This window comes from Etheostoma spectabile, chromosome 18 (assembly GCF_008692095.1).
Source record: "Etheostoma spectabile isolate EspeVRDwgs_2016 chromosome 18, UIUC_Espe_1.0, whole genome shotgun sequence".
In the NCBI taxonomy this organism is placed as follows: Eukaryota; Metazoa; Chordata; class Actinopteri; order Perciformes; family Percidae; genus Etheostoma; species Etheostoma spectabile.
In genome coordinates this window covers 2779909-2801728 of record NC_045750.1, presented here as the reverse complement: position 1 = coordinate 2801728, position 21820 = coordinate 2779909, and the positions used below count along the sequence as shown (strand labels likewise).

General features: G+C 41.4%; 1 protein-coding gene across 3 annotated transcripts; it reads right to left on the bottom strand.

The window, feature by feature from the left end:
• Window positions 1-4640: 4640 nt before the first annotated feature.
• On the bottom strand, window positions 4641-21587 carry LOC116706137 (AN1-type zinc finger protein 3). 3 transcript variants are annotated; one of them, XM_032542796.1, is made up of 7 exons: window positions 21044-21587; window positions 16102-16170; window positions 14900-14940; window positions 11824-12015; window positions 10636-10701; window positions 10370-10540; window positions 4641-7390 (listed from the first exon to the last, which is right to left on the bottom strand). In XM_032542796.1, exons 3-7 carry the CDS (start codon window positions 14925-14927, stop codon window positions 7236-7238), a joined length of 612 nt encoding a protein of 203 aa, XP_032398687.1. In that variant the 5' UTR covers window positions 14928-14940; window positions 16102-16170; window positions 21044-21587; the 3' UTR covers window positions 4641-7235. The 3 variants fall into 3 exon arrangements, with proteins under 3 accessions (XP_032398687.1, XP_032398688.1, XP_032398686.1); XM_032542797.1 differs by having other exon boundaries at window positions 16102-16167; XM_032542795.1 differs by lacking the exon at window positions 16102-16170 and having other exon boundaries at window positions 21044-21586.
• Window positions 21588-21820: the final 233 nt, after the last annotated feature.

Here is a 21820-nt window from a genome sequence, read left to right as displayed (position 1 = left end):
CTAACACTGAGTTATAGTTAGCTAAATGTTTCACAAATTTAGATAAACTGGTCGTAACCTGGTTGTAACTTCTCTATTTTCCTCAAATGTGTGTTGCAGCCTACCTGTTGCCGCTGTGTTAACTCTGTGAAGAAGGTTTACTCTCATGTACAACGTTTTTTGTAATGGGGGAATTAGCTATTACGCAGCTTTGTTTTGTTTTCTGTACGTTAGCTTATGATAGCTGTTGTAGCCTCAATCACACTAATTAAGCCCAGAAAAGTGCAGGTGTGTGGCCCCGCCCCCTTCAGTACACGGCAACCAATGAGATTCACCCAGAATGTATTCGGTAGCAGACAACCCTTTTTTAAGATTATTTTTTGGGCTTTTTTTGCCTTTAATTTTTGCCAGGACGTTTTGAAAGGGGATGGGGAATTTATGTAGTATCGTCACAGGGGGGGATTTGAACCCTTACCCTCTGCATAAACCTCTCAGTAGGCTACATGTGCACCCAATCTACCCCCGAACCAACCTGGCCACCAGCAGCAGACACATACCAGCTGGAAGCGTTGACTGGATTCGGCCGTCATCCATCATGTCAGAATCAAATCCTGCCTTTCGTTCAAATCTAGACATAGGCTGGTTGCTGCCACTTTTATGTCTGTACTTAAATATCTTCCTTTGTATTTGTGTACTATGTAGGCCTACAGTATGTGTGTGTGGATGTGTGCCTAAGTGTATGTATGTTGTGTATTAAGCATAGACTGTATAGTATATGGTTTTACCGTAAGCTATTGGACACCTTAACTTCTGGATAAATAAAGAACATCTATCTATCTATCCATCTATCTATCTATCTATCTATCTATCTATCTATCTATCTATCTATCTATCTATCGATCTATACTTGACTATGGTGATGTTTAATGCTTTATCTCAAAGTCTACATGCAGTGGATACCATGGATCTCTGAGGTTCATTTCTGGTTTCAAAGTCCTCAATCACCATTGTGAACTGTATGAAGGTGTTGGATGTCCTCCTCTATCAACACGGAGACTTAAACACATTCACACACGAGGCTGTTTTAGGTCTACTTCCATCCTACCTTCTGACCCACATCAGTGTAAATAGGAGCGGGACTTACAGTCTTCAGTCCCAGGAGCTTTTCCTTCTTTCTGTTCCAAAGGTGAGAACTGAGCTGGGGGAAAAGGCGTTTAAGTTTGCTGCTCCCTCTCCATGGGACGAGTTACAGTAATCCATGGAACTTAATGAGCTGGTCCCACTGGTCGCTGTTAGGACGATGCTGATTAACATCTGGCTGCAGATGTTTTGCCTGATGTGGTTGACTTTGAGGGATTTGTGTTTTTGTGTTTGTGCTCTCAAGTCTCTTCTTGGTAAAATAAAGGTAAATGATAAAAAATAATAAAATCCATTGCTAGGATTTATACTAATCCAGCAGTACAAAGTTAACTTAAGTACAATATCCTACTTAAGTACAATATTTAAGTATTGTAAACTACTTGAGGATTTACATTAAATGCTACTTTATAAGTCTACCCAACTAAATATTTCAGATGAAAAGATTGTATTTCTTACACCACTATCCAACAGCCATATCTGCAAGTTATTTTTGGATTAAAGACCCCCTCCAATAAAAAGCAAGTTTTTAACCTTATTAACATTTGTTTTTCTTTTCTTTTCTTTTCTAACATTTGATATGAGACATATCATTAGAGAAACGATCAGTCAACACCATGGCCGAGCTTTTTTTCTTTCTTTTTCGCATTAAAACTGCAGCCAGACAGGGTTTCATGCATCACACGGCCTACCCAAGGAACCAATTTTAATATTAACCAAAACAATTAATCATAGCAGCTTATATATTCTTTGAAACATGTCTGCGGGACTTGAATATTTCAGGCATTATACAAAAACTATGATGAGTTCATCAAATGATTCACTAAGGATAAAACCAGCAATATAAAAAGACATTAAAATGAGTGCCGCCTCAAACAGCTACATCATTTAAATAGTGGCTAGTCAATTTTGGTAGAAATAAAAGTCTGTATTCTATTAAAAGAGGAACAGGACAGCGCTGTCAGCGATAAAGTAAATAGGCTTGTTACTGAAAAAAACCTTTAAATGCTAATTAAAAAAGACAACACCTTGGAGAAAGATGGTATAAAGAAGGAAGTTAGGCAATAACAGGTCGAATATAGTGTCAAAAACTTTAAAAACAGTGACATAAATTCGAAAAAAGCAAGAAACTTATAAAAAGTAGAAGGAAGGAAGGTAAGAATAGGTTCAAAGAAGGCGAGAAATGTCACATATTTGGTAGAAAAAAAGGAAGTCTAGTTCTGGACAACAGCCTTGTCACTATTAAACGTTTTATTAAATATGTGGCCAGGAGGGCTCAGCCGGTAGAGTGGGCACACATACATAGAGGTTTTACTCCGTGATGCAGTGGCCAGAGGTTCAACTCCGACCTGATGCCCCCCCTCTCTCCCCTTTCATGGCTTCATCTGTCCTGGGAAAATAAAGGCCTTAAAAATGCCCTGAATATGTATTAAAACATTTTGTTAAATACCTCACCTACCCCCATTTGAGAAACACTGAACCGTTTTTCTATGTCAACGTTATTTTTAAACTACCCAAAATAACATGATTGCTTCCACACCACGCTCTTAGGCAAGTACTAATCTCTACTTTCATTAATTTTGGGGCGTCTCATTCAATTTTATAGCATTTGAAAAAACAAATGGAAGTGTTGTTGAAATAGTATTGAGTAAAAGTTGACATATTCAGTCTGTGATTATCCATCAACATCCATTCCTTTATTTCTAGTCTAAATAATTCCTAATTTCTGCTTTTCTAACTCAAACATTAGGTATAATTTCCTATAAATGAGATTTATTGACCATCAATTCTCAAAAGAACTGTAAAACTAAAGTTAATAAGATAGTGTTAAATAGTGTTAAATGTCAAAAAAGTGACATACATTGAAAAAAGTTTTTTTTTTAAAGTGACAAAAACCTAAGAAAAAGTTAAAAACATCAACAAAAAACGTCAAAAGTGTTGATTTTCAATTTCGGAGGGAAGACAACACATGGGTTAAATGTAATTGAAAGTATCAAAAGTACTCATGAAGTCGGATGCCCCTTGTCAGTGTTATATTTCCATATCATATATCATGTAGGCATCATTAAAATCAGTTTGACCCAAGGACAACATGAGGGTTAAATGCCAATTCTACTTTTACTCAAGGATGTGGTTTTCAGAGCTAGTCTCCTCCATGCTGCCTTCAGTGTTAAGCTTTACATCCCATTCTTGCTTTAGTTCACCAATCAACTCAGGGTCCACTTACTTACTTGCTCTTGAGCTTTCTCCCATAATACACAGTCCTCATCAGCAGATCATTTTACCAAAGAACTACAGCGAGGTCCTTCCTGTCCTCGTAGATGGACTACAGTAATACGTCCCCGTGGTTAACTATAACAAACCCGTTGTGTATTCTAAATGACGTATTGATTAGTATAAGCTCACTGTAATGACTAGGTCCGGGTAAACTGACTTCAATACTTTTTAGGCAATGACCGAAGTGACTCTAAAGTACCAAGTATCGTAAAATGCCTCGTCATTCAATACCCGATTACTCAATACCTCAGGAGTAAATGTAATCAGCGTCAGTGAGCCAATCAGCATCCAGGAATAACTCTACGTTACACAGAGACGGGGCTCACGTAGTAGGAGCTGAAAAATAAAAAGGTTGGTGCCATGATTTGAAATGCTGTAATTGTTTTCTTTTATAAAATTGGAATAATAAAAAAAAAAAAGTTTCTTTTAGAATCGGTATTGGTGTCAAACATAGAATACCCAGCCCTAGTAATGACGAGGCTAATTAATGTCCTCATATCCACTCTTTGGGTTCTGTGTATTACATTAGGAAAAGTCAGGCAACACTGCAAATTTCATTGAGACATTCTAGAGGTAAGCAACGTTATTATTAATGTATAGTTTATTAATCCTGTTGGGATATCTGCTAACGCTCCAAACTGTGACCTCTCGTTCTGAGTTATTGTAATTAATCGTTAATCCTGCTCGACGGGGTTTCACATTACAAGGCCACTCTGAGATACTGAACCGGGTCTTCTTCTTGCACAACAGGCCGATAATTAGATATTTTACAACATTTATATATGAACATATGTATTTGTGTTTTGAAACTTGAATACAACCAGGAAGAACAAAACTATGGTAGTTTCAGATCATGACCTACATGCGTTAACTCTTGACATTTAAGCCATTATTATGAAGATACGCAGGCATTATCTTCAGGATGTAGTTTCAGAGAAAACCCATATTTCAAACAAATGTCAATAAAAGGAAAGAAAACAGATTAATACACACACACACACACACACACAACACATCCTCTAATCCAGTTTATTTTCCTTAGCAGAAAATGGAACACGATAAAATTAAAAAGGAAAAAAAAAAATAGAGAATTATGTTCTTGCTTTTTTTATACATTTAACTAAATATGCCACTCTATGCTAGGGTGTAAGTAACTCAAACTGATATAAGGTTAAATAATTTTTTTTCTCTAAAAAGGTACAGAAAGATATTCCATTTCTTCCATCAGCACTCAAAAAAGGAACACGTTTTTTCAAAATATCAAAATAAGAACCAGCTACGACATTTCTCCACATGCTCCCTTTATCCTTCGCTGTGTTCTCATTGGGAAAGACGAGGGGGGGGGGGGGGGGGGGGGGGTGAGGGGGGACAAGGAACAATAACTTGTGCATGATGATTAGCATAGTTAAGTGGTGTCTGGTTATAAGGGCTCGCCACCTGAATGAACTTTTCCCAAAGAAAACTTGCAAAAAAAATAAAAAAAATAAAAAAGGCTTTCTGATTATTCTGCCAAGTAAGGAAATCTACCGTTTCATGTTTCTCCAAATGAAAAAAAAAAAAGCTAAATATACAATTCAACATCATCAAATCACATTTCCAGTGATGCTGCAAAGTACATTTCATGGAGATACCGTACCTGTATTGAACAAATCACAACTTATACTTTTAAAGCACCTACAATGTGCGCTAAATGCCAAATCTTTTTTTTTTAAGTTGCAGAAAAAAAGGTCAGCTTCTGCAACGTCACAAACAAAAAACAGTGGATTTTGGTAGAATACACCTTTAGGAGAAGAAGGAAGAAAAAGGTGTGTAACTGAACAATATGCACAGCACAAAGTCCAAGCGCTCAGACTGGGTAGGCTGATTGGAGCAGGGTCGGAAACAATGACCAAACAAATGTCTGAAGAAAGGGAAAAAAACCACTCAATTTACGGATTCACGTCATGTCTGCAGCCAAAAGCAGCTGAAGCACCAGATCCAGAGAGCAGTGTGAAATCGGTGATGTCGATAGGTGTGCAGCCTCCACAGGGTCCGACGGAAAAGAAAGCCCACGGCGGCCCTGCGGCGTCTGCTCTTACACCTGGACGAGGTCGATTAACAGCTCAACGGAACCGGAGAGATCCAATCACGGCTGATTACGTTGCTGAAGTGGCGAGTCAAGAGTCCAGCTGTCCAACTCGGGTTTTCATTTTTTTTTATTTTTTTTATTACGACATCAAGTTAACCAGCTTTTGGTTAATTTCCCCAGCCTTAAAACCAACGTTCACGTGTGCTGTGTGTATCAATATGACATCACGGATTTAAACTGTGGGACAAAACTCATCCCTCTTTAATTTAGTGAACGCTCACTACCAGGAGAAATGAAGCCTCTGGGTGACAAAGTAAAAAAAAAAAAAAAAAAGGAAAAGAAATTATGAAAACATTTCAAAGTTTTTTTCCCCCCAGATCTGAAATTAAAAGGTCACCTAATCCTACCCACCAAACACAAAATAAGAAATAAATTATAGAACAATTTAAAAAGGGGTAGTACGTAATGTATGCATTCAGTTTAGCACTCGACTGCTCGTCTTCATCCGCAGACACACTCAGTCATAAACTTTGTTTTTCTAAATGAACACATGGCGTTTTGGCGAAGAACTTGAATACAAAAACTCAGTCGCACTCCCCTTTGTGTAAAACAACAGTACTACTCCGGAAATTGAAAAAGAGGGAGAGGGAAAGAGGGAGAAGAGGATCTGCTACACAGAGGATTTATCCGAGTGATTCTTGTCCATTAGTGTGTGTTTTTTTTTGTTTTGTTTTTACATTTATTTGTATTTTTTAATCTTTTGTCATAAGTCCATGTGAGCAGAGGCAGGGATTGGCTGTATTGTCCTCCACAACGTCGTGGTTAAGCAGTAAAAACAGAGCTAATCACCATGACGGCCACACGGGAAAGAGAAAAAATAAAATGAAAAGAAATCAAACCATGACAGCATCCTTGGGACTGCCTCACATTACCACACTCAAACCTGCACAAATACACTGTTGCTGGTACCATGCACGAGCAAAACACGGGTAGTAATGCTGCACCTGGACCTCAAAGTTGGGGGGGGGGGGAAGAAGAAGAGGAAGAAGACGAGGAAGGTTGGGGTTACAGGTTTGATACTCCAACCCCTTTATGTCGACCTGAGGAGTGGTCGTGGGATAGAGCTGGACCCCTCACCCGCGACCAAGAAATGGGGGGGGAGAAACAAAAACGTTGTCGAATGACAATCCAAACGGATCAGTTCAGCCACGCGCTACAACAGTTCACCTCCCATAACTTTCTGTACTGAAGAAGAAAAAAAGAAAAACAGCGTGAGCCAAGAGGAAGAAGACTGTGGGGAGAAACGTGTGCATAATGTACGACCAGCTGAATCCGTCTTTGCAGGGTCCATCCTCTGAAGACTGGGGTGGGGGGTGGTTGGGTTAAGGCTGTGTGTGTGAACATGCGATACTGAACGTGGCTCTGCTGAACGGCCCCCAGGCCCCGCCACCCCCCCCCCCCGTTGGCCCCCGAGCGGCCTTCGTCCAGAGCCGAGTCCAAAACAGACGCTCCACGCAGGAAATCAGGACATCAACAGGGCGGCGACGAGCTCAGATCCAGAATTCTCAGGGTCGGATGCAGGATGTTGCAACTGGTCCCCCCCCCCCCCCCCAACCCCCTCCTCTTCTTCCCCCCCACCCTCCCATTCTATCCCCCCCCTCCCACCATTTGTCATTTCTCCTTGCTCTCCTCCCACTCCTCCTCCTCTCCTCCTCCTCCTCCTCTTCGTAAGCGCCTCATCTTAACTGGATGGCCGGTCCCGTCGTGTGGCCAATCAGGAGCACTCCTCCCCGATGCGTTGGCACGAGCGGCCCACCTTGCGGTCCAGCTTCACCATCTTGAGGACGGCCTCCTCGCGCCCGCGGCCCAGATGGTCGAACAGACAGTCGTGCTGCTCGGGGAGACGGTGAAGCATGCAGAACACATAGCCTGGGGGGGGGGAAAGAAGGCAAAATGGTGAGAGGGGGGGGGGGGAAGTGACCCAAATAACTGCTCTGTTGTAGATCTGCACAACATGAGGACAACATGTGATATGCGATAACGCTGTTGAATGTCGCGCTAACCTTATCGCATGCGAGAAATAAACAGCATTTCTGCTGCTTTTTCTTATTCTGCTGAAATACAATAATTGCTCGTGGAATTTCAAACAAATGAAGGGAAATAATTCCCATCATTCTTTTATTGAACAAATTGATTGAACATTGAATATAAAAAGGCAGCACTAAAGACAGCACGACAGTTACATTTAAAAAAAAAAAAAAAGAAATCGGACTTCTCACTGATATGAACGACTTTGCTCGACCAATTTGATGAGAAAGTATCAACAGATCATTTATAAAAAAATAAAAATAAAATAAAAAAGATCCTGAGTAAAATGTAGCTTGGTGTATTACCTGTGGATCCTAATGATTCAGAAAAGGTGTTAAAACTACCCTCTTTACATCACGTTTTACGAGATAATGGAAACCACAAGTGTAATTATGGTCAGCTCTGGTTCCTGACTCATGGGGAAGTGATACTGATAAGCACTGGGATTTATGCATCTGCAATTTTTTGCTAGCTTTCCTTCCTGTTTTAGGAAGCAGCGACTGTATTGTGTTTTGCCTGTAAAACCGTGTCTGTGTTCTTCATATTTATGTAGTATTATAGTTTGCCCCTTCTTATGTAAATTATTCAGCTCTGGTAGAGGATTGTGATTGGTCATGCTGTCCAAACACCGTCTCTCCTATGTGAACGTGCGCATCGCTGGATCGGGAAACCCTGGATTTATTGAACTAGTCGACAACCACCGCCGTGACACAGCGGTTGTTAGGTTAGGTCAGTGCTTCTCAATTATTTTCTGTTACGCGCCCCCTAGCAAGAAGAAAACTATTCACGCCCCCCCACTCCCCACCGTGACTATCCATCTCTGGCAATATTCAGCACGTTTTCGCTGAAAAAACTCTAGCGGCTTATCGGCGTGATTGGGGTGTAACGTATTTAAGTGACGCGCTAATTTATTTGGCTTCATGCTGTCCGCTGCGAGCATTTTTAGACACAGCACACACACACAGCACACACACCACACACACACCACACACACACACAACAGCACACACACAGCACACACACACACACACACACCGGTCTTTCCTCTTCTCCAACTCTAGTCACAGTGAAGCCAAGCGCTAAACACGCTTTGTCGTATTTCCTCGTCTTAGCTTTCCCGTGACTTTTGTCTCATTATCTTTGTCTCTCTCCGGTTCTCTTTTCGTCCCTGTTAAAAACTTTTTCGTGTTGGGGGTTGTTACGTTGAATAACGGAGGCTACAGACAGAACGCAGCCGGAGCTTTCTGTTGACTCGACACCGCTAACCGAGGCAAACCTGTTGTCTTGTAAGTCGTAAAATGTTGCTCTGTCGCAAACGTGACAGAAGTAACTGTAGTGGATGCGCAATTACACTTTATACTAGTACGGCCCAAAAAAAAAAAAGCCTGTTCCCCAGGGTCACACGCGCCCCCCCAGGTATCGCACCGCGCCCCCTTTGAGAAGCACTGGGTTAGGTGAAGCCGGGTAACAAATACATCCAGGGCACGCTGATCTTGATTCGGAGTACAGGCCTCTGGGGAGCTACCCAAGCGTCAAATATACGTTTTATCGTCATGACAGTATCGAGTAATGCAATAACCCAGCTACGACATATCGCGAAAGACAGGGTTTTTGTGTTGGTTAAAAGAAAATATCAGAAGAAATATACACTTTAAAATGTAACGCGCTCTTTTTTAGTGCTGCCTGTTATAGCCATGTTATATTTATATTCAATATGTCCAATAAAAGAATGTTGAAAATGATTTCCTTTCATTTATCAAGCAATACGTTGTATTTCAGCAGAATGCTGTAAGCAGCAGAAAGAACCGAGTACACTTTAATGTCGGTTTATTTTTTGCTGTCACTCCCGATGTGAGTTGCGTGCAGATTTGAGTTGCGCGTGCGTCACTTTGCGACAAGTAGCATAAAAGATGCTAACGAGAGACTTCTGTAACGTCAACACAGTAAAAATGGACCTACTTAACCAAGTTGGTTCACCGCTAGCTTAGCTACAAGTTAGCATCAAACACAACAAAGGCTGTCAGCTGAATGGCGTTTTGAGCTAACGTTAGCAATCAATCAATCATAGATAGCCACAACGTTTTTACGTTATTGTCTGCAATGAGAAAAGTTTATTATTTCATGGATTTCCCACATTTCAGTATGACACGTTGTGCTGTAAACTGTTTAAATCGGATCATGCGCGACACACATCTGCACTGGACTTACATCGGGGAGCGACAACCGCAAGTAGGGATGGAACGGTAAGAAAACCTCACATAGTGAGCAAAATGATCAGTTTTTGGTATTACAGCAGTATTTTTTAAAAGTGTGTTCAATGCCTTTAGCAACAAATGTTTTTCCTGCATGTTCTGCAGAGAGGAGAACTATCTTCAATCAACTGTCTTTTGGCATTCTTATAATAACTAAAATATGCTTCAGCCTCAGTCCTCAGAGGGTTGATAACACGTCCTGAGCGCCGGCATCTGCTCCTTCCGCCATGATTCCAAGTTCAAGAAACGCATCCATTATTTTATCCACGTGATTATGATAATTTTAAAACGTAAACGGTAATTGTTAAACATTTTTATCCTTAATTGCAAGTAATATCGTTATCGCGACATTCACCGTTGTCGCATATTTTCCTCATATCGTGCAGCCCTAACACGTAAACAATCTTTCAACAGCGTTATAAAATATTAACGAGCAGCTGACATTACTGCCCGACACATTTGTAACCACAGTGGGGGAACCGAGTCGGGGATATTGAAGCAGTGGCGTGACGGTTTAGGTGTGGATGACAACAGAGAGGGAGCGCCACGCTGATGTGTCGGTACTGACCACAGCGACAGGAGCCCAGTTCCTGCTGCACCAGCTCGAGTTTGGTTTGGCAGCGAAAGCAGCGCCGACGGTTCTTCTGCTTGGGCGTCCCGCGGGCCTCCTCGCTGCTCCCCTCCTGCTCGTCTGTCCGTGGCCGCTTCTCCGGCGTCGCCTCGCTCTCCGAGCCCGACGCTGAAAGCAAATGGCATGGTCAAGAAAGTGTGCGTTGTGTGTGTGTGTGTGGGGGGGGGGGGCAGCTACAGGATGGAAGTAGAGGCCCACTGTACCTGATTCTCGTGGACGTTTTGTGGGTGTGCAGAGTGTGCCTTGGGCTGTTTCTGTGGACGACATGCCTGCAGATGGAAAATGAGGACACAAGATGTGAAATGGTGTCTTCCCACACCATGGCTCCATGTCACGGGGAATTAAGACCAAAATGATGAATATTTTCCGAGGGGTGGTGCAGCGTGGGGGGAATGTCAATAAAACGGCCCATTTGTGTGACGTCCTCTTGCGCTCTTAAACCGCCCATCAAAAGCCCATTTAGACTTTATATATTTCACAATTAGTTTTCCGTCAGATCATTTATAGATTTTGACGTTTGACTAGTCCGGCTACCACCAGACCAAGCTCAGTCTTTTAACCCTCATGTGGTGCTCTGGTCAAATTTGACCCACTTTCAGTTTTTCTTTTAAATCACAAAAAATGGGCATTCGAAATGAGCGCTGAAAATGACAATAGTAGAAATATTAAATAACACTGGAAGAAACATTATAGAAAGCACCCACAACATTGAAAAAGTGACAAAAATGTCAGGAAAAAACGATAATGTTTCATGACGGGAGACAACACAAGGGTTAAGATTAAACACTAGTCTGGGGAGTCTGATCTGTGATGTCTCTGCACAAGAGGCGGGACCAACGGGCGTAGTTCAAATGACTCTGTACGCGACTGGATAGTCCCTCAGCCAATCAGACCAACGATCCAACTGGTTTCAACGGCTTGCGTTTGGTGGCCGCCACGTTGAATGTAAACAAGAAGCTGCTTGGTCGCTTCTCTATCGTCATCGTGTTAAACCCGCCAGGTGGACAAGCAAGTTTGTGATTGGTTCCCGCAAAATTGTAACAAAAGCAGGATAGATGAAAGGTTTCCAGCGTGAGCTGCAGGGTGAAATCAAGTCGTCTGCAGATCGGGCTGGGTTAACCCGGTCTAGTTTCCGAGCGCACTTGAAGGCAACTTTATTTCACTAGACGGAGAAAAAAAAAAAAAAAAGCCATGCAAGGCAGAGCGAGCGCTTTGTTGTTGCAGGAAACAATTAGCCAATACACAACTTCTCTGGAAGTAAAGTGCCCCCCCGCAGCCTAAACGCATTACCCCCATTCAAAAGGAATAGAAAGACCTGTGTTTTTGCCAGATCAACTGAGCCGCCTTAAAGTTTTTTTGTGCGTTAGTGTGCATTGGGCGTCCCATCTTACCTTCCCTCGTGCTGGGAAACGTGGGCGAGGGCTCTTCGGTTGACGGCTGCTCGGAGGTAGAGGCCGGCGACGACAATAGGGATTGGCTACTGCTACTGCTCGTCTCACTACTGAAAACTGGCGATTGGCTACTCCCAGTGCTTTGGATAGGCTTGGAGGTGCAGTCCTCGCCCGGCTGCTTCTTCTGGATGTCTGGTCAGGGACAGAAAGCAAGCAAGCATGGGGAAGTGTAAAAATAGGACATGTAAATAGAAAGATGCAGATAAAAGACACGGCACAGAAACTAAAATCAAAATGCTCCAATCTGGACTATTCATGGTGTGTAGTAAACCCCAAACCTCCTCACACTGTCCGTAATAACAAGTTATATAAAGCAAGTGTATAGAAAATAGTGGATTGTAGCTACCAGGAAGACTAACACTACTGATAATATAGCGTGTTGCTGTAGCGTGCACAACATTTATAAATTAACCCAAGTTGTTATTTTATTATTTTTATGTTATTTTGGTGGGTGGTTCTTTGCCTAACGGAGTGCTCTGCCCAGAGAAAAGACACTTCTTCTACGTTTTAAATCTGTCTTTCTACATCCTCTTTTTCTCTGAAATGGTTACACATTGGATTACACAGTTCTTCTTGCATGTTACAGTTTCCTAACGTGTTACTCATTTCCACTTTTAGCAGATGTGAAACCATGTTAGGAAAGGGGATCGTGTAGCTGCCTAGTCTTTTGGTCTGAAACGTTAAGTCACATGCCGATGCGGCCGAGAGCGGATCAGTTCTCCTCCCTTCCTCGCAGCGCATTCGAGGAAGCTCCAACACGAGTTGCACTGAGCACTGAATTTGCATTTTTGTTGGGAAAAAAAACAACAAAATCAAATTGGTTTTAAGCAAACATGAGTACTTGACAGCACTGCAGTATGGTCTGACAATGAGAGTTATGGGGGGGGGGGGGGGGAGAAAGAAAAATGCTTGGGCCAGTTTGTATTTCTATTAACCAATCACAACCGGCGCAGCTAAACCCCAGATTAGCAGCGACCTTTCAAAATAGATAGCGGAAAAATCCGGTAATCCAGACTATGCAAAGGAAGACCAATTAAAACACTTTTGTCGGTTAAATGATTGGTCAATTAACTCAACTAATTGGTAACATTTTGTTTAATCAACTCCCTGGTTCCAGCTTGAAGTTATCCATCTTTGAAGATAGTAAATTGAATATTTTTGGACAACCCTGTGCCCTGGGGAACGTTGATGGCAAGTTTTTTTTTTTTTTTACATATTTTGCAACCAAAAAGTTCCACGATTACCTGAGAAAGTAACAAATAATTAACATAATCCTAATCTCTTTCCCCTAACTTCCTGTCATCTTTCTACTCCCATCTTTTACATAAAAGATAAATCCAATGCCCCAAAAATGCCTTTAAGTTTTAGAAGTCTCCAAATAATTCAAAAGTTATACATTTATAAAGTATTAAAAAAAAGTCCCTGCTCTCATCGGCGTAACCACGTGCCTTTAACTTTGCCAACTGAAACATGACTTGGCGAGATAAAGACAGGATCACCTTGGAGCTGCACTTTGTTGCGACGCCTCTATAGAACGATGATCTCAGACGGTATCGATCCACGGGGATGTTGTCTACTCTTTTCCCTCCAAGGAGGGGAGGGAGGTCAGCCTAGATTTGAGTTTCTCTTCCACATGTGGACTAACCCACTTCTGCTCTGCCTCCATTACTCACGTGTATTGAGTCTATTCTGAGCGCTGCTGCCTGTCTGTGATAGTAGACTTAAAAGCCGGGCCCTTAGGTCCTCGCTGTCTGCCGTACACACCGGTTGCCATAGTCACCGACAGGGCTGCAGTGCAACCTTAACCCCTCCTCAAAAAACCAGACTGGAGTTGTCATTGACAAAAAAACTTAAAACATAGCTTGAAATTGTCAGACTTTAAATTGGGCTTTTTAAAATGTTTTATAACTTTGTCAGACACAAGAAACTTAATGATCCAGATTTATTGATCCGTTTCCCCAAAACAACAGATGATTCTGCCCTTAAAACGCAACTACTCTTTAATAGGGGTGGGGGGGGAAATCAATAGCATAGTATAGTATGCTGTTATAGTATAAAACAGCATAGTATATAATATATATACTATATACAATGTTATAGTATATAACAGCATTGTATTGCGATTTCGTCCCATAGCAATACTGTATACAAAGACGCCAAGTATCAATCTATTATTATTATATTATCAGTTTGTCTACTTGACAATCCCATTTTCCAGCAATAAAATTGAAGTGAGTTGAGCAGAGAAATGTATCTTTTTAGATAATCAGATGTTGACAAAGTTTTGTTTTGGGGACCTACAGTAATTTAAAAAAAAGAAAAAGAAAAAAAAGGTAATAAATTGCAATATATCTCAGAATATCATATTGTGAAGTATCATGAGGGTATTGTATTGCGAGACCTCTGGTGATTCCCACCCCTTTTTTTTCCCAAATTGAGTTTACTGTTCAGTATCCAGTATTCCTTTATGCAAGCCTTATACCAAAGTCCCCCCCCCCCTCCCTTAAATGGTGGATGTCTTATTTTCGAGTAAGAATCTGTTTACTTGTCCCTCCATTTTTCCTAAAAAGGACGTCTTAGCATTGTTAGCATTCCTGACTAACATCAGCTGGCACACCTAGCCGCGAGCTGCTGCTAGCTGCGACTCTGACTGTAAGTGAGAACAGCTCCACATGCCAAGAGGCAACCTAACAGAAATAAACCGGGGAAACGACTCCACATTTGTTTTCAAATGTGACAAGTAACCAGCTGAAAAGTAAGCCATGTCAGCACCGGGGACAAGAAATGGAATGTCCTCTTCTGGTTTAAATATATTATTCTCATCAGCCAGCAGAAATCGGGTCCTTTGCATCAGTTGACTCAGTAGATGTGGCGAACACAGTATGTGTGCTGTACAACGAAACTAGTTTTTAGAATAGAAAAAAAAAAAAAAAAAAGGAAACCAAATGGCAGCTGGTCCCCTCCCAGTGAACAAGACAGCAAGTGTTTCAGTGTCGCGTACTGAGAGAAAACTTACCAGCAAAACATTTGGAGCAGAGATTCATGGTTTCACTGGACCTGAGGAGACATGGGGAGACACTTTAATATCATTGGCCACCTCATGCCTTGCCTCCGCTCAGTACAACCATTCCCACGACATCCACATTTCCTGATACAAACCTAAAGTTAAATGCTTTTAAAATTTGAAGAAAAAAAAAAAAGAGATGTTGGACATAAAAACACAAAAGCTGTACACAGAAAAAGCACATACTGTAATCATGCTAAATTATATGGAGCATCAAAGTTAAGACTTTTGTCCCCCCCCCCCATTGACCAATACCTGTTTGTGGAAGATGAATGCCACTCTGAACTATAGTACTAACAAACACCAGTAGGACCTAACACCCTACTTCTCCTACATCTCAAATGACAATTATATCACATCCTGAGAGTCAACCATAACATCTTTCGTAATCCCTTCTAATGTTTCATTTCAGCAACCTGTTATGTTGTCGTTTGTCATTCTGGGCCTTTGTGTCAAATTCAAGGCTGGATAACCGGAAATCTCAGAACGGGGACGCAAACGGCTGTTACGGAGACACTAAGAATCACTTACAGACTGAGCTTATGGTTTTAAAAAAATGACACTTTTTTTTTTTGGCTATTGTTATTGATTCATTTGCTGTCAATAGACTGATTATTTTTTTCCAGCACTACTAGTTTCATGCAAGCAAAGACACAAAATGTCTGACAGGCAAATCAAGGTCGTGTCCGGTTGCACATTGGCGCAGGTTACTGGGTCTTTCTGTAGTCAAAAGAGTCAAACAAGGAAAGGTTTAGCTACACTGTCACTCACTAATATAGGGGGGTTTGAGCTCAAGTGTCGTTATGATGATTTGACGCCCATGTAAAACACCTTTGAATATGCCAACAATGCACATATCTAAAAAAAAAATGAATAGCCTGAAGTCAATCAGGCTGGAACGGCCTCCATAGCATGCTAGCATTAACATAGTGGAGCATAACAATGGCTAGCTGAAGATGACAAAAAGTACGGCTAAGTCTGATGAAATCTGAGTCCAGTCCGACAACAAAGAGTTGAGCCTAACAAGCTTGAGTGTGAGATGTCCTAAAGTGCCCGCTGTACCTGGGTTGAGGTTTGGCTACACTGTACTCGAATGCTATTGGCTGCCTTGAGGGCGAGGGGGTAGATGTGTAATGGATGCAGGTTTCACTTACAGAGTTAGGTCCTGCAAAGGCCTCTGTCAGTCACCTGTTTCAGTCATGGCTGCACAGTAAGCCAGCCTACTTAGAGAATTTTCAACAAAAACAGAGTATTTTTTTTAAACTTTTTTTTTTTTTTTTTTGCCATGATTTTACTTTGGCAGAGAACCACATGGACACAGGGAAAGCATTGTCATTACACAGTGTAATAAGACTAAATACTAAGCATACTGGAATACGTCCTGTGAGTTTTGTAAACGGCCAAACCTATGACGGTTTCAATCCTTAAACTACCATTTTTATTATTTAGACATTTAAAAACTGTCTCCTGGTTGTTGTTTTTTGGTGGTACCTTTTCCTACAGGTATGTCATGTCTTTCCCTCACCTTCTGGAGCTCTCTTTAATGTTCATACCACCACAATACAGCCATTTCTGTCAGCTGTGAGCCCTGTCAATGGTGCACAGGCTGGAGCTCCATAGGGTATTCAGATCATTGTTCCTACAGGACCTATGTGAGTAATGCAGCGGGACAAGCCTGCACAGACTGGTTTAGCCTTCACCAAGGAGGTACGTTTTTTCCACCTGCAACAGTCTGCGCGTCAGTAAAATATATCTCATTATCTATTAACGGATTCCTTTTAAATTTTGGTCAAAAGACAGGCCTTGGGCAAAGTAATGATTGATAACACCGTGGTGGTGACCCCATTCGGTCATTATCATCCTGGAGAGACAGCCTCAAGAACTGACAGAGAGTTGAATAAGCAAACTCTGACACAATGTCAACAAAAACTGAACATGAGAGGCGTTTTGACAGACAGATTTATTATACTGTACAGGTGTACCTAATAAACTGGAAACTCCTGACCAATACAATGCATGGTGATGACATAGTGAAGTCTGCATGCCTTTCCCTTACAAAAAATGCCATCTACAGCCAATGAAACAGAAACAGAAAACAGAAAAATGTACAAATAAAAATGTAGATATGCTACTAATACGGCTGGGCACAGATACTCTATACCTTTAAAAACAACAAAAGGTATGGGGGGGGGGGGGAGAGAGACAAACCGGTAGTATCCAAACTTCTCCAGTCACACGAGAACTGCATTCAATGCTCTTTGTACCCAGATCTAAAAATAAAAACATGTAGGCCTATATGGTTTTGCTCGCAGCCAATCACCTCAACGTTCTCCAGTTTAATGCAACGTGTGTTTGGCCCACTCCCGCAGCAGCTACAACCCATACAGTCTTGTGGTGTGTGGTGCATTCAAGCGCCATGTATTTGATGGAGATTTACAATTTTGTACAGAGTGGAGTTATATATATATATATCATACTATAATAATTTGCACACTTTCAAAGAGTATTCATGTAAAAATCAGTTGGATGGGGAGGAGAGGCAGTGACATTTTACGCCACTGAATGCTTCCAATCACATAATGGGTATCAGATAAAGTAGAAGAAAAAAAAAAGGTATCAAAAGGAAATACTATATTGTATCGTATCACTTTAAGGGTACTGGTACAATACCTGGCCTTAGCTACTTAATGGTAGTCTACAACATGTTACATTTGGTCTTACCCATTTAAAGCCCCAGTCAAATAGCAAACCAACAAAAAGTATGTTTATAAAGCTTTTTATTCAGCAACCATGATTCCAGACTCACAAATACAAGTAAACAATGTTGTTCACTGACACAGTGTGAAGCTACTTTAATCCGTTTAGTCATGAGCAAGTAGAAAAACATTAAAGATGCAGATGCCTACCGATCTCCTTATTGAACTAAAATGCTATTATAATTATAAAAGATGTTCAGCTAGACATCAAACCTGTCCCGTCCCTGAACAAATGGCTTAACGGTAGGGGTTTAATGGTACGTTATAGCAGCTTTCTTACTATTATAAAAGCAGATGATATTGCATAATGGAAGTGAACAAAAGGAACACAACCAAGTACATTTTATCAGTTGGCTCTCAGTAGTATAGAGGGGGAGCGGAGCACAGAGACTCCGACTGTCTCTGGAGCCAAGCTAGCGCTCCATCCCACCAACGAGCTGCATTCACATGCAATGTAACGTGAATTTTAAGCTTGCTGGAGTGAGCAGACTGTGCCTTCTGGCCATAAACTGTCAATGGACAACAAGTGACAACAAGAACCAACTGCACATGTGCGTTGAAGTATTTCCTTTTTTTTTTATGCAGACCCCGTCCCTTTTGCTCCTGTTGGGATCCAAGATGGGATCATTTTTGCTCCGCAACTGTTTTCAAGTGGATTGGTTCTGTCTCAGCCCACGCCTTTCCAATGATTTTGATTTCATGCTTCCTTTAAGCATCACTTCATGTTGTAAAATGTGACTGAACAACAGAGTTCACAGGATGGAGCCAATGAAAAAGTGTTGGGAGAATCCTCATTCATTACATCTTGATATAGGGATATGCCCAAAAACAAGGGACATGCATTTGAAAAACCACTAATAAAATCTAAGACTGATGAAAATCGAAAACACCATTTCTTCGCATCGTATGTCCAAAGAGCAACGAAAAGGGATGGTTGTCTGTCATTGATTGTTTACACAAAAAGTGTCACATAAAACCTTGCCTTTTGACTACAATGCAATCAGATTTCAAAATAAAAGTCAAGCAAAATAAAAAGTTTACTCGGTGTCCCTATACAACACAAAACCAATCTGAAGACTATTAAATATCAGAACAGTGTCTTTAATAAAAGATGAAACAATACAAGACGGCAAATAAAGAACCTGAATCTCTCCAAATAAAGTGACCTCAAAATGAGAAACACCTCTTTTGTGCAGCTGTAATACAAAAAAGATGCACTTTACAGCAGGCAAAGCCACACTCTAGCCAAGAGGTACTACAGTGTTCTCTCCTCGCCCCCCCATCGCCTAATAGCCAACAGAAAAAGTGCCACAACCAAGTCAAAGATGTTGTTGAGGCGCTTTAAAACACAACTGGTTCATCAGATAGCAGCATGTCAAGTAGGAAAAACAAAGATAACGAAAAACCAGCCTTTAACCTTGGACCCTGGAAAAGGATTGTACTGAGGTTAAGAGTATATTTTAAATATTTATCACATTTGCTCAGATATAATGTTCTATTTTAGCCAATTGTTGATATATTCCTACCGGCATACGTGACAGCCGATATAGAAGCAACCATACAGTTGAGAAATATGGGCCAATGTAATGTCTTTTTTTTTTTTTTTTTTTTTTTTTCAAAATCTACATCGTTCTTAAGTATCAGTTGGGTTATAATGCTAAACTACCATAACAAACCTTAAACCGTTTCCCCCTCAGGTTACAGTGCCAAGCGGGCATTTGTACTGATTAACACAGCTTTTATAGGGACGCCTAGGCAGCTCACCTGGTAAAAGCATGTGCCCCATGTACAGAGGCTCAATTCCGACCTGCAGCCCTTTGCTGCAGGTCACCCCTTTCATGTCCAAGCTAACTTATCAAATAAAAAGTAAATCTAAAATGCCAAAAGAAAATCTTAAAAAAAAAAAAAAAAAAACTGATCACAAAGCACTTTAAAGAGCAAGTAATAGTCACTTAAATCACCTGGTGTAGTCGCTGATAGAAATTCAAACCTGCATACTTTCAGCACTACTTTCAGCTAGCTATTCATTTCAATCTTTGAGGAAACACTGAATAACTGTCACTTAAGAGGACTGAATACTAACAATATGTATTAGCACAGTCTATCAATCGGGCATTACCTTAAATTAACCATATTCCTGCTAAAACCAGTACACTGTACTTCAGTCACACTGCCAGGGTTAGGGGGCTCCAATCCATGCTTTAAAAAGAGCTCCGAGACTGACTCTAATCCTTCAAAATGCTAAACCCAACCTCATTTAAGTATCTCTCTAAGAGGGCTTGAGTTCCAGTGACATGTGTGGAGACAGGACCGCCAGCAGCCCCGGGCCAGGTGTTATTCTGAGCCGAGCCAAGCAGGGCCATAAACACGCACAACGCTGCCATTTTTGCCACCTGACGTTGACAGGTGGGTGGTTCCAATTTGCTTACTGGACACCACGAAATGAAGGCTTTCGGGGGGATGGGGCTTGACAGAGGGAGTCTGTATGTTCTGTAAAGATAATACCTCAAAAAGAAGGGGGGGGTTGAGTCACTGGTTGCATTTCACACAATATTAGTAAGCTACCACCAGAGGAAGAATCACCAATATTGATGTAATGCAAGTATTCCAGGGGTTTTAGTGAGTCTGTCGTGGTCAATAATGAGATAACGGTCATCTTATTTTAGTATGTATCTTTCTGCTGCTTTGGAACAACACCCATGGAAAAGGAGAAGCAGTCAGTCATGTTTCAGTGTCGTTGTTAAATCATATTAAAAAAAAAAAGGGTTAGCTGTAGTCATTTCCCCCATGGGGTAACACACACATCAGTGAATCACATCCGGTATGCAACACACATCCACCACTTGACAAGACCGTATGTAAAAAGGGAGTAAATTAACTCAACAACTGGCTAACAACACTTCTCGGTTTAAGGATTTTATCTAGCTAGCTAAGTAACGTGTTCCTCGTTTAAGTGCTTATTTTCTTCGAGACGATTCAAGAAAACTGGGCAGGTTTAACAGGAACCTGCCGGCAATAAATCATTTTCTATCTCGGGTACGTCATCTCCTGGTTCACAAATTGCCTTTAAAACACGATATAGCACGACTAAACACACTAGGAAGCGTTTAAAACGACGGGAGTGGGGTTGTGAACTTATAAAACAGTGGAAATGTGGGTAGTTTTCAAACTAGGAGGTGTATTTATTCGCTAACTTCCCAACCCCCCACCCTCGGCCTGCACAACAGAACAACAACAATGGGTTTGCACTAGTTGAATCCGTTGAGCTAATTTCATCCGGTTTTACCTCTCAGTTCAAAATACAGGATGTAATCTAGTTTATATTGAGATTAACTCTTACCCCCAAAATCCACAGGGACATCGGGGAGGTAGACTCGGAGGTTTGCTTCGTTCACTGGTGTCTCCCATGACTTCCAACAAAAACCGATAAGGAAACGCGAGGTTGGGGATGAGTCCGGGGCCTGCTCGTTTAATAAGAAAAACGACCCGCACTCAAGTTAGACACAAAGATAAACGTCCTCTTTCTTTTAAAGTCCACAAGTCGGTGAAATAAGGTGGCGGACTCGGCCCTTTTCGGCCTCAAAAAAACATCCGTTAAGTCAAACAAAACGGCTCAGTTTAAACTGGAATAATTGAACGGTACTCGAAGCAATCAGCTGGGCGTTCGGACGTTACGACCGACAAACAAAAAGAGGGGGGCGTCCCGGTGTTTTACTCGACCCTAAAAAGCTTAGAAAAACAGCCAGCTGTCCAGCGATACAGGTTAAATACGATAATGGCGTTGTTAAGTACGACTGAGAGTACGAGGACAGAAAAAACAAATAGATTGAGTAAGGCCTTCCCCTCTTCACTGTTAATGACCACCCCTATTCACACGTCGCTGATACGAAGTATGCTGGGCCGGAAACGCGTCCATCAAACCAGAAATGTCAATATTGCCCAACGAATTGAAGCCGAAACAGTGCAACAAAAACACATGAAAATGAAACATAACGAGACTAAAAATCCAATAATTAATACAGAAGTATACATTTTATGTCGCTGTAGTTACTCAAAATGGGTAAACAGGCGGAAATGTGTTAGTATTTGACTAGCTTTCGTCACTATGGTCGTTTTA

What these genes read in the sequence shown, in the direction of transcription:
- LOC116706137 (XM_032542795.1), bottom strand. Translation starts at nt 21,111, where the DNA reads ATGGGAGACACCAGTGAACGAAGCAAACCTCCGAGTCTACCTCCCCGA. An exon ending in GTTTCCCAGCACGAGGGAAG is followed by an intron (nt 10,702 to 11,823) that starts GTAAGATGGGAC and finishes TTCCATCTGCAG; the next exon opens with GCATGTCGTCCACAGAAACA. An exon ending in AAAACGTCCACGAGAATCAG is followed by an intron (nt 10,541 to 10,635) that starts GTACAGTGGGCC and finishes ATTTGCTTTCAG; the next exon opens with CGTCGGGCTCGGAGAGCGAG.